General features: G+C 40.3%; 1 protein-coding gene across 2 annotated transcripts in view; it reads left to right on the top strand.

Moving 5' to 3' along the window:
• The window catches only part of ATP13A4 (ATPase 13A4), a 140,198-nt gene that overhangs the window by 41,043 nt on the left and 86,783 nt on the right, over window positions 1–12,372 (top strand). For both annotated transcript variants that reach the window (XM_047733203.1, XM_047733209.1), the window contains exons 3-5: window positions 5,240–5,386; window positions 9,695–9,765; window positions 9,857–9,937. In XM_047733203.1, coding sequence (XP_047589159.1) covers window positions 5,240–5,386; window positions 9,695–9,765; window positions 9,857–9,937 — 299 coding nt within the window. The remainder of the gene's footprint in view (window positions 1–5,239; window positions 5,387–9,694; window positions 9,766–9,856; window positions 9,938–12,372) is intronic.

Raw genomic sequence — 12,372 nt, 5'->3', positions numbered from 1 at the left:
TATTTATTTATTTGAGAGAGAGCACAAGCAGGGGGAGGGGCAGAGGGAGAGGGAGAAGCAGGCTCCCCACTGAGCAGGGAGCCCATAGGGCTCAATCCTGGGACTCTGGGATCATGACCTGAGCCAAAGGCAGACAGACATTTAACCGACTGAGCCACCCAGGCACCCTGGGTCACTTTTCTTCTTAAGGCAATCTCAGAAGTACATTTTGTGTAGCAAACTCCTACACAAGGTCAGTCACAGCATTGGCATGAACTTAAAGTGACCATTATACTACTCTGAAAGACCAACATATGTGTATTACAAAATGTTGTAAGAAGATAAGCAAGGCCACTCACTTTGTGCAAATATAAAAGTTAGCCTGGCATTTCAAAGTTCAGAAATTCCAAGACCACAGGAAATTAAAAAATGCCCAGTGGCCACCCCCCACCCCCACTCCTCATCACCCCCCCCCACACCTAGGTCAAACAAAGTTTCCCTGTGTACATTCAGTTCTTTGAAATATACTCTTGAATTATTTTAAATTCTACTCTTTAAATTCAGGGACTGAGCTGGTTAATTCTCTTGATAAAAAGAAGGTAAAGCCTGCTCAAGAAGCCTGGAGGTGTTAAAAGTCTAGACTTGCCAAGCAAACAGTTTGGATTATTTGCATTACAAAGCAGTGATTTAAAGTGGTCGCTCCTCCGGTGCGCACTTAAGTCTCTTATGGATCATTAACTGCTTGAGAGAGCAGGGAAACAGAGTGAAGTGGAATAGGCATTTCCAGGTAAAACTGCTTCTTTTTCAGAAAGGAAAAATAAATAGAAAGACTCTCAGAGACTCTCACATTTCCTCAAAGGGAAAACGAAGTCCTATTTACAGAAAGCTCTCAGGAACAACACGCTGTGGAAAATAAGGCACAGAGCCATTGGACAACCAGTATTTGTTGCACTCAGCGACAGGCCAGACTGTGGACCAGGTGCATTATGTGTTATTGCATTTAATTCTTCAAACACCCCTAACGTGTGGTATTCTCAGCCCCGCTTGCTTGATGCAGAAAATTAGGCTCAGAGAGTTGCAGTGATGGTCAAGATGGTTCAGACCTGAAATCTGTTCAGGAAGGGGTCTGTGCTTTTTCTGTATTGGGCGACGCCAGACCAAAAACCGGGAGAAGCTGTTGGTGTTAACCAGAGCGACCACCTCACAACTGACACACTTTCCCCTCCATTTTTTACCTGATCTTTTTTTCTTAAAAAGTTGGGTAAATTTCTTTTTTTTTTTTTTTTTTAAAGATTTTATTTATTTATTTGACAGAGAGAAATCACAAGTAGGCAGAGAGGCAGGCAGAGAGAGAGGAGGAAGCAGGCTCCCTGCTGAGCAGAAAGCCCAATGCGGGGCTCAGAACCCAGGACCTGGGATCATGACCTGAGCCGAAGGCAGTGGCCTAACCCACTGAGCCATGCAGGCGCCCCAAAAGTTGGGTAAATTTCTTAAAAAAAAAAAAAAGAATAATTTTACAGAGTGTTTAACATGGCAACAAATGAGAAAAATCAATATTATTACCCACCCTAAGAAAAATAGTTGTCTCTTTATTGGTATCTTTCCTAGACCTATAGAATTATAGTTTGCATTATATCAGTGGTCTGGGTGGCTCGGTTGGTTAAGTGCTGGACATTTGACACTTGATTTTGGCTCAGGTCATGATTTCAGGGTGGGGAACTTGAGCTTGGGGTGGGGCTTGCTTTGCTGCCCCTCCCACCCCCAAGACGCTCCCATGCACTCTCTCTTTCAAAAAAAAAAAAAAAAAAAGATTTATACATTTGCATTATATAGAATTATGGGTTATAGGAGTTGGGGGGGGGGGTAAGAGTGATGGTAAGAAATAAACTTAAAGGCAACTATATCCAAACACCTTTGATTTAAATATGATACAGTTTATGTAATAAGATGGAAGCATATAGATGAATTTTGGTCGCATACTGACCTAGATGAAGGCATGCAGTTGGTGCATTAGATTATCATTGGCCTGGGAGAGCTTGGGAGTTCCAGTATTCCACTTTGCCATTCCCTTTTTAGGCATTATAATCAAGAGGTCTGTTTGCTGCCTCACGGGGCCAAGGGGTGACAGCTTGGTTTTAGGAATCAGATTCTCTGCTGCCAAAAGAGCAGAGATTGTGAAAAACCGGATGCTATTTGTTATATAATGCAGATTTCATGGTAATTTTCATACATGAGCAAAAAACATGGACAACTTGTTGAAACAAAGAGGGAGTCAAGATTTGGAGTAGGAAGACCTGGCTTCAGGTCTCGGTTCTGGCCTCGCTGCCCATACCAGACTGGTCTGGCCTGAGCCTTGCTGATGGAGTACTTGGAACAGAAATGCTAAATAAATGTTAACTATTTCTTCTTATTGTTAGATATTCAAACAAAACCCCCTTACAACAATATTCCCTTTGACGTGATCAAAGGCAAAATCATATAATGTTGAACTGTATCATTGTCAAGATATGTCCTATGGAGTTGTTGCCTATCCCACAATACCCAGAACATGTCCACCAGTTCAGTGGCTCAGTCATTAGAAATGTAACCATTTTCTGTCATTTTTAGGCTCTGAAGGTAACTTCATAGAAATCTGATTTTATTTAGTTATATACTTACTGGTTTTTAGAATTAATCCATTAACTTTCAAATTTCTACTACTTTCGCCCTTCCTTATGTCCATCCCCTTCCTTCTCCTTCCCTTTCTTTCTCTTCCCTCCTTATCCTCCCTTCTCTCCCTACACCTTTTGCTTTGCTTTCCCCTCTTCTGCCTCTACCCTACTTCTTTATCTCTCCCCGGTTTAGTCTCTGGCTGTCTCTCAGAAGCTGTGTTAGGCCCAGCTGAACACAGATACCCATCAGAAGCAGTCCCTACCCACAGTTCAAGAGGAGTTCAAGGTGACAGGTAAAGGTTCAAGTACCCTGATATTTTAGGGGAAAGAGGAATTGAAGAGGTTCCCATAATGTGAAATTTGAGCTGGATCCCATAGGATGGTTAGGGTCTAGCCTTATGAAGGCTTAAAGAGAGTAAAGAAGGATGTGTAATCCAGGCTGAGGAAGCTAAAGGAGCAAAGCCATGGAGGTGGGCTTCTCTTGAGGAAAATCAACGTAAGAGATTAGCTCCAACAACAAGTGTATCTTCTGCCCTTGTCCTTTTGCAGCAGCAGCTGGTATATTCTTCCCCACAAACGTGGGTTTGGTGGAGAAAACTCCCAGCTCTGATCTACATTCCTTAGGCATCAAATTATTTTTCAGGCTGGACTTCCCTTGCCATCCTTCCTAGCTCCTGAGGTATCCCAGTCATCCTAGTGGATTTTATGCATAAGATTTACCCATTCCATTTAATTCTTTTGGACTTTGACATCGTTTTTAGTTGTTTAAAACTGTTCATGTAAAAATGATGAACATCTTTTTGCACAAATGTGGGTTTTTTTTAATGTTTATGGTTATTCTTTAGGGGTACATTTCTAAAAATAAAATTACAAGGTTATAAATATGATTTTTAAAAATAAATCATATGTAACTGTCAAATTTGCTTTTTTAAAAAGACCTCACTAACCTGTGGGGATGCCTCTCTAACAATACCTTTATTATTTTGAAAATATTGCCTATTTTTGTACACAAACTATGGATCTTCATTGTTTTCACTGGATTTCTATTACTTATTAACCCAACCTTCAATATTCACATTTCACCTTTTTGTCTTTTCTGAATTGTTATTTCAGTTTTACTCCCAGTGTTTGTCTTCTAGTTTGCACCAACAAAGTATTAACCCTTCATTGTATATGTTACAAATACTTGCCTGTCATATTTTTCTTGTCATTTACATATAAGAGTAAAACTTTTTTAATGCTTACATAGTAAAATAAATCAGTCTTGTTTTTTCTGAAAAAAAAAAAAAAAAAAAAAAAAAAAAGATTTGCTCATTCCAGATAATAACCACAGTTATTACTGTGTCTGTCTCTGAGTTACCATTGTAGTACCTGTTACTCAATCCAGCGCCACTCATTCTAGTTTTATTCTGTGATGAAGTCAGCAGTGAACTTCAAAGGAAGAGGTTTCAGTTAAGATCATGAAGGAAGGTACCTTCTTGAATCCTACCTATGCTAACCTTTTGACGGTTACCTTTGGGCGCCTTCAATCCATGCATTCAGTCACGGACAAACATCCATTCATTCACTTTCACTGGGCAGGTCACAGTTCTCCACATGGACAGGGATATAAGGGACAATAAAACATGTTTTCTACCTTCCAGTGGTCTAGGTGAACTAAGAGAATACAAAGCAAACACTGAGTAAGATGGAACTGGAGGGGGTTATGCTAAGTGAAATCAGTCAAGCAGAGAAAGACAATTATCCTATGGTTTCACTCATATGTGAAACAGTAGGAATAGCACAGAGGGCCACAGGGGAAGGGAAGGAAAACTTAATGGGAAGATATCAGTGCCTGAGACAAACCATCGGAGACTCTAGACTCTGGGAAGCAAACTGAGGATTTCAGAAAGGCGGGAGGTGGGGGGGGATAGGGTAATCATGTGTTGGGTATTAAGGAGGGCACGTGTTGTGATGAGCACTGGGTGTTGTATACAACTAATGAATCCTTGAACACTACATCAAAAACTAATGATGTACTATACAGTGGTTAACTGAACATTAATAATAATAATAAAGAAAGTGATTAGGAGCACAAGAGAGGGCAGTTAGGATCTTTGGGAGTGAGGATAGTGATAGTCCCCCACCCCCAAATGGTGTTACAGGGGCTGTCCTGGAAGAGGTAGAATCGAAGTTAGGTCTGGAAGTCCTGGAATGCTTTGATTGATCTGGTTTCCCCATCCTCAGAAACCCGCAGAAGCCCTTTAGAGTGCTTGCTTTTTGCCTTTTTTTTTTTTTTTTCTCTGTGAAAATTCGTATCTGGCTGTGGCCTCATGGATTGAAGGGTAAGAGGGAAAACTAGCTCTTTTCTGGGAATCCACCTCCCTACCCTTGAATTTTGTTATATAGGGCATTGCCTCATAGTCACATCCAGATTCTTCAATAAATGATAACAGGCTTTTTCCTTCAAGGCTTTATATCTACTAGTGTTCAAGGGCATGTAATTTTGTGTAGAATGTTTATTAACTCCATAAACTTGCAGGATTATATTAAAATGATGTTTCCTATGTTGAATTTTAGCCTGATGACTTCTCTCATCTTCATGGGGGTTTTGGTGTCTATTTCCTCAGGATGAATTCCAAATTTACTCACGGAAAAAGGTAATGTGGATCCACCTGTCATCATTAAACAGCGAGTTAGGTGTCACTCCTGACCACCCTGTCATTACAGATGAGGAGTACATCATAAATAGAGCCATCAGAAAGCCAGACCTAAAGGTAAGTAAACTATGGTAACTGCTCATGCTAGAGAAATGTAATCTTTCTCCCCCGAAATATAAGTTTAGATCCTCCACTGTGCTAATCCTCTACAGTATGCATAGAACATTATAAAGAACATGCACTTTGGAGGTAGACAGAGCTGAGTTCAAATCTCAGCTTCATCTTTCTAAACTGTACAGCCTTGGACCTGTTACTAAGCTCTGTTGAACCTGTTTCCTCATGTATGGAATGATGATGACAGTGCCTACCTCTACTGTTCATTGATGACATTCAATAAGTTAAGGAACACAAAGAATAATATGGTGCCAGGTGCACAGTAGATGCTCAGTACACATTAGCTCTTAGTACCATCAGACCTTGTGTGATAATGTATGAAACAGGGTTTCTCTTACTTAAAGGTAATCGCCCAGAAACATGCTAGGGTCTTTTCTTAGGTCTCCAAAATGACCTTATTTTGAGTTCTGTCTTTCAAAACTGTATTTGGTTACTCCCTGTTCTCCATATTAAATTAATACTACTTGGATTATGACTAGCTTACATTCATAATAAAGGCATAGTTTATAAGACAACTGTTTTCTCTTAAATTTATGTATGTGTAGACAGCTGTTAAGTTTTATGAGCTCAAGGTCAATTTTTAAAAATAATAAAAGTCAATTGCTGAGCAGTTTCTCTATTGTCAATTGTTATCATCCAGTTGTCTTAATTTCCTAAAAAAACAAAAACAAAAGAGGTCAAACACCTTCAACTAACACCTTCAACTAACAGGTGGTTATTCACCTGGGTAAGTAGGCATCCCAAATCAATTTTATGTACCTGAGATTGTTATTGACCTCCACCTTTTCTAATTGCATCAAACAAATAAGTGCACAACAAGATGAAGAAATGCTTAAATAATCAAAATGTAAAGAAGTGACAGAGGTCCTGAAATGGAAAGCCCTGGCCCCAGGCTTGATATCTTCATTTACCACATATGGCTTAGAGAGTTTGGCTAATTACTGCCTCTCTGAGCCTTGAGCTTCTTGCTTATAAAACGAGAGCAATAACTCCTGTGCCTGTTTCTCAGGCTGTTGTAAACTTAAGATGAGACATCAAGGTGATTTGTGAACCGTCCTGAGCTACATTCATAAAGGACAGAGACTTTCACTGAAATTGAGGGAGGTTCCACTGGCTCAGCCATGACAATAATGAATGGGACAGTGAGACGAGCAACAGTACGGACAGGATAACCTTTCAGGCCCTGCAGGGAGAGTTTGGAGACCTGCGGCAAAAGAGCTCTGTCAGGCTTACAAATGCAGGCTAAGAGGAGACTCTAAGGATCATTGTGGGATCACAGGCAAAAGGAAAACCCAGTGCCTAACCTGTTAAACAGATGCTCTCACAACGTGTTCCAACAAGAAATGAGGAGCAGGAAGCCTGGGGAGAGACAAGGTTCCTGGTTCTGAGCAGAAAGATGACAATCACCCCACCGCATACCCCTGATGTCCTAATTACTATTTCCTGGTCTGAAGTTCCAGGAAATGGGCAAAGAAACTCCACCCCATGCAAATATTGTACTTCGCATCCTCTTACTTGTGTCCAGAGCCTCTGAAGGGGATAAGGGAAGCAGAGAGACTCCAGGCAGAGATAATTCCTGCTAGGGGAATGTTAAAGGTATTTGAAAGGTCTTTGATGGGATCATTGTTCTCACTCTGTGATGAATGGACTCAAGAAATTATCAGGAGATAATGGAGCTTTCTATTTTCTGGCCTGAGGTAAAATTTACCAGTAACCTCTTTATTCTCCGTTATTGCTGCCTTCACCTGTTAATGTTCTGTGTCCATTATATTTTATAAGCTTCTCAATCTCAGTGTGGATTTAGGCTCCCTAATGGAGCAGGGCCCTCACATTCTCCCACAGCTTGCCCTTTAAACATGTTCTGACTCAAAATTTTGAACCTAGGGAATTAATAAAGGAGGCAACCCTCACTTTCTTCAGCTTGAATCTTGGCAGTGATGGGATTTTTCAGATCTTCTTCTGAGACTTGTTTGAACATCATATCCTTTGAGAGACTGGACTTTGGAGCCAGATGGGTTTGATCCCCCAAATTTGATCCCTGCCTCTTAATAGGTGTGTTCTTGGGCAAATGATTTAATCAAAATGAACTTCAGGGATGAAGGATGGAGTAAAGGTGAAAGTAATGCCTGTTGTGCCAGAGGATGATGAACAAGACTAAAGAGAATGTGTGAAAGGCCCCCAAGTCCTCAACAGACTGTAGCTGTGAGTACAGTCCAGCTCTGCTTACAGAATTACAGGGCCTGAACAGGAATGGCAAGTGTGAGGCAGGAAGCATGAAGTCTCAACGTGGGCTATGACCGCCTTCACGCACTTTTTCCTTACTTCATCTTGAAGCTTGTGAAGAAAGAATCACTCCCAGTGGCAGTGCACTCTATAGATTGAAAATCAATTGGAAAATAGGATTTAGTTTTTAAAGTTATTTTGCAACCAGTCTTGCTGAAATAAGTCTATTCTGTAAAATAAAATGCACAGCATTTAACACTCTTACTGGGTAACTACGAATATGTGTGTGTGTGTGCGCGCACATCCGTGTGCACACATATATATTTATCGAACAGTGTTGAGATTCATTTAGTGTAACCCAGGTGTTGAAGCTTAGGGATTTAATCTCTATTTCTAGTTGTCATGTGGTTGTACAAAGCATTCATTCACTTATTTACAAAAAAAAATGTGTTGGACCCTTATTATATTTTAGCTATATGCTCTACCCAGTTCTAGAATTTATCTAACCTTTATATGGACTATCCTATTCATGGGTATAGAGCATACTCAGAAGAGCTGCAGTGGATAATCAGCTCAATTGCCTGAATTTATTCATGGGGAAACTTTTAGAAAAATTTACTTGAATTTCCGAAGGACACAATTATCAGAGAAGCTGTAAAAGGAAGAACACTGTTTCTCAACTTTGCACAATAGAACTATCTGAAGAAAATGTAAGAATATTTATGGCCAGGTTGCAACACAGACAAATGAAATAGGAATCACCTGGGGGGTGGAACCCGACATTAGTATTTTTGAAAGCTTGCTAGTTAATCCCAGTGGGCAAAATGAGGTTATAAGCATGGCTCCATAACCATATGATAGTCTCGCTTTGTGATCAGTTGCATCAGTTACATCACTAGGTGACAGAGATTCAGATGTGCATATAAAGTTGCTTAAAGAAATTCAGAAATAAGAATGCCTAATTGCCATCAACATGAACCTTACTTTCCTTTCTTACTGCCCACACCCTTAGACCCTCACTTCCTGGAGCACATTTTCTTGCAATAGCCTGCTCACTGTCTTCTAGAACCTTCTCCCTGTCTAATCTTTGTCATTGTCTCCTCTGTAGTTCTCTCTGCAAGTCCATTGTCTACAAGAAAATGCCCTAGATACCTCATCCTAGCATTTAAAGCTGTACACTCTTTATTAATATTTCTTTATCTTTCTAGACTCATTCTCTAGTCTGTAGTCAAATGGGCCCCCTCATTTGTCCCTCCCCATGACTAACTTGTGCATAATCTCTTTGAAATGCTCTTTTTCCTTCTCATTTGAGCAAAAGTCTTCCAACCCTTCAGGGCTGCAGCTCAGATGTCATCTCCTCCATGATGCCTTCAGACATCTGTCCTCTCTATATTTCTACATTTCAGTACTACAAATTTTACTTTATTGTATTTTTATTTGTTTGACATGTATATGTTTGACTGTATGGTATAGTTTTCTCTCTGTTTTTTTGAGATTGATTTTTATTTATTTGAGGGAGAGAAAGAGAGAGAAAGAGGGGATGTATGAGCAGGAGAAGGAGGGTCAGAGGGAGAGGAAAAGAGAATCTCAAGTAAACTCCAACCTCAGTGCAGAGCTCTACCCGGGACTCCACCCCTCACAATCCTGAGATAGGGGCCCTGAGATCACGCCCTGAGCCAAAACCAAGAATCGGCCACTTAACCGACTGCACCACCCAGGTGTCCCTAGTTTTCTCATTTGTAGCATTTTTTTCCCTTGTTGGGTTTATCAAATAGTGGAATGCAGAGACTAAGTTTTAGTCACATGCTTATCCATATAGTAGGCCCATGATACACACTGACTGAATAACTTCTAATAAAGAAGGCCACTTGTGTTATTAGGGAAGGTTGGGATGAGTTAGGAAAGGATCATTTTAAATATATTAGGGCTCTATCCTTGCTTCTTCCCCAGATGCTTCTTTAGCTACTGAACTGCTATGTATTTACAAATCCTTAAACTAGAGACTTTCTTAGTACTTTTCTTTTGCAGGTGAGATGCATAAAAGTGCAGAAAATAAGATATGTTTGGAACAACTTAGAAGGACAGTTCCAGAAAATTGGGTAAGTTGTTTTGGCAGTTTCATTCAAAAGAGAGAAATTTATCTCGAAAATATTATTTCTAAATATGTCTTTCTCATTATTGTTATTTCAGTTGTTTGGAAGACTGGCTCAGTTCTGCCAAGATACATCTAAAATTTGGATCAGGTCTAACAAAAGAAGAACAAGAGATTAGGTACCACGCCTCCTGTTATCTACATCAGCTCCAAAGGACAGTTACCATTAGCAAATAGAGAGCCCAACACATCGTTATCTTAGCTGGTCAATATCAGAAAACCTTGTAATGCTCTATTCAGTATGGTTAAATTAAATGCATGCACATATATTATTTCACTTCATTAGAGCAACCTTGTGGGGGAGGTAGAACAAATGTCCTTATCCTCCCAGTGTAACACATGAGAAATCTGAGGCTCACAGAGGTGTGATGGCCCAAACAAGGTCACACAGATGGGAGGTGAAAGAAGAAGAGGAACGGCACAGTGTGGAATGTTTAGAATCTCTCAAAATCTCACGGTGTGGCTTTGAGTCGGTAACCTCTCATCTCTGGGATTTGGTTGCCTAATTATTAATGAGGCAAGGAGGATTCTATAAAGTTCTTGCTGGTCCTAAGTTTCTATGATTCTCACATTCTCCTCCATCCTGTTTCTTAGTAATTGGAGGGACCTAGAGCCTTGTCATCAGCATCACCTAGAAACTCGTTAGAAATTCAGAATCTGGGGGCACCTGGGTGATTCAGTTGGATAAGCATCTTCCTTCAGCTCAGGTCATGATCTCAGGGTCCTGGGATCAAGTCCTGCATCAAGCTCCCTGCTCAGTGGGGAGCCTGATTCTCCCACTCCTCTCTGCTGCTCCCCGTGCTTGTGATCTCTCTCTGTCAAATAAATAAATAAAATCTTAAAAAAAAAAAGAAACGCAGAATCTTAGACCATGCATCATCCTTATTGAATTAGAGTCTTCACATTAACAAGATCATGAAGTCATCTGTATGAACATTAAAGTTCAGGAGGCACTGCTCTAATGTATTTGCCCAATCTATTTGATCAGAAAGTCTATATAGAAGGCAAGGAGAGAGTGGTTGGTGTTCCCAACAGCAAAATAACTCTTAAATGGTCATTGCTCTGCATAATCAGAGATACATAGCTCTAGGTTTTCAATTAAAGAGCTATATAACTGTGTGTGAGAGCTATTTTTGAGATCCCAACAACTTTTCTTTCTTTTTTAAAAATTTTTTTTAATTTTTTATTAACATATAATGTATCATTTCCCCCACGGGTATAGGCCTGTGAATCATCAGGCTTACACATTTCACAGCACTCAGCATAGCACATAATCTCCCCAATGTCCATAACCAAGCTACCCTATCCCTCTGCCACCCACCCAACCCCCCAGTAACCCTCAGTTTTTTCCCGAGATTAAGAGTCTCTTATGGTTTGTCCCCCTCCCAATCCCATCTTGTTTCATTTTTTCCCTCCCTATCCCCCATGACTCCCTGCCCTGCCTCTCAAATTCCTCATATGAGAGAGATTATATGATAATTGGCTTTCTCTGATTGACTTATTTCGCTTAACATAATACCCTCTAGTCTTATCCACATCATTGCAAATGCAAGATTTCATTTTTTTGGTGGGCTGCATAATGGTCCATTGTGTACATACACCACATTGTCTTTATCCCTTCATCTTCTGATGGACATCTATGTTTTTTCCATAGTTTGGCTATTGTGGACATTGCTGCTAGAAATATTTGTGTGCACGTGCCCCTTTGGATCCCTACATTTGTTATCTTTAGGGTAAATACTCAGTAGTGTGATTGCTGGATTGTAGGGTAGCTCTATTTTCAACCTTTTGAGGAACCTCCATGCTGTTTTCCAGAGTGGCTGCACGAGCTTGCATTCCTACCAATGGTGTAGGAGGGTTCCCCTTTCTTGGCATCTTTGCTAACATCTGTCATTTCCTGACTTGTTAATTTTAGCTGTTCTGACTGGTGTGAGGTGGTACTTCACTGTGGTTTTGATTTGTATTTCCCTGATGCCGAATGATGTTGAGCACTTTTTCATGTGTCTGTTGGCCATTTGGATGTCTTCTTTGCAGAAATGTCTGTTCATGTCTTTTGCCCATTTCTTGATCGGATTCTTTGTTCTTTGGGTGTTGAGTTTGATAAGTTCATTATAGATTTTGGATACTAGCCCGTTATCTGATATGTCATTTGCAAATATCTTCTTCCATTCTGTCATTTGTCTTTTGGTTTTGTTGACTGTTTCCTTTGCTGTGCAAAAACTTTTGATCTTGATTAAGTCCCAATAGTTCATTTTTGCCCCTGCTTCCCTTGCCTTTGGCTATGTTTCTAGGAAGAAGTTGCTGCGACTGAGGTTGAAGAGGTTGCTGCCTGTGTTCTTCTCAAGGAATTTGATGGATTCCTTTCTCACATTGAGGTCTTTCATCCATTTTGAGTCTATTTTTGTGTGTGGTGTCCACACACAAAATGGTCCAGTTTCATTCTTTTGCATGTGGCTGTCCAATTTTCCCAACACCATTTGTTGAAGGGACTGTCTTTTTTCCATTGGACATTCTTTCCTGCTTTGTCGAAAACTAGTTGACCATAGAGTTGAGG

The sequence above is a fragment of the Lutra lutra genome, chromosome 1 (assembly GCF_902655055.1).
Source record: "Lutra lutra chromosome 1, mLutLut1.2, whole genome shotgun sequence".
Classification (NCBI taxonomy): domain Eukaryota; kingdom Metazoa; phylum Chordata; class Mammalia; order Carnivora; family Mustelidae; genus Lutra; species Lutra lutra.
The sequence above is the reverse complement of the archived record's forward strand: the minus strand, read 5'-3'. Positions and strand labels throughout refer to the sequence as shown.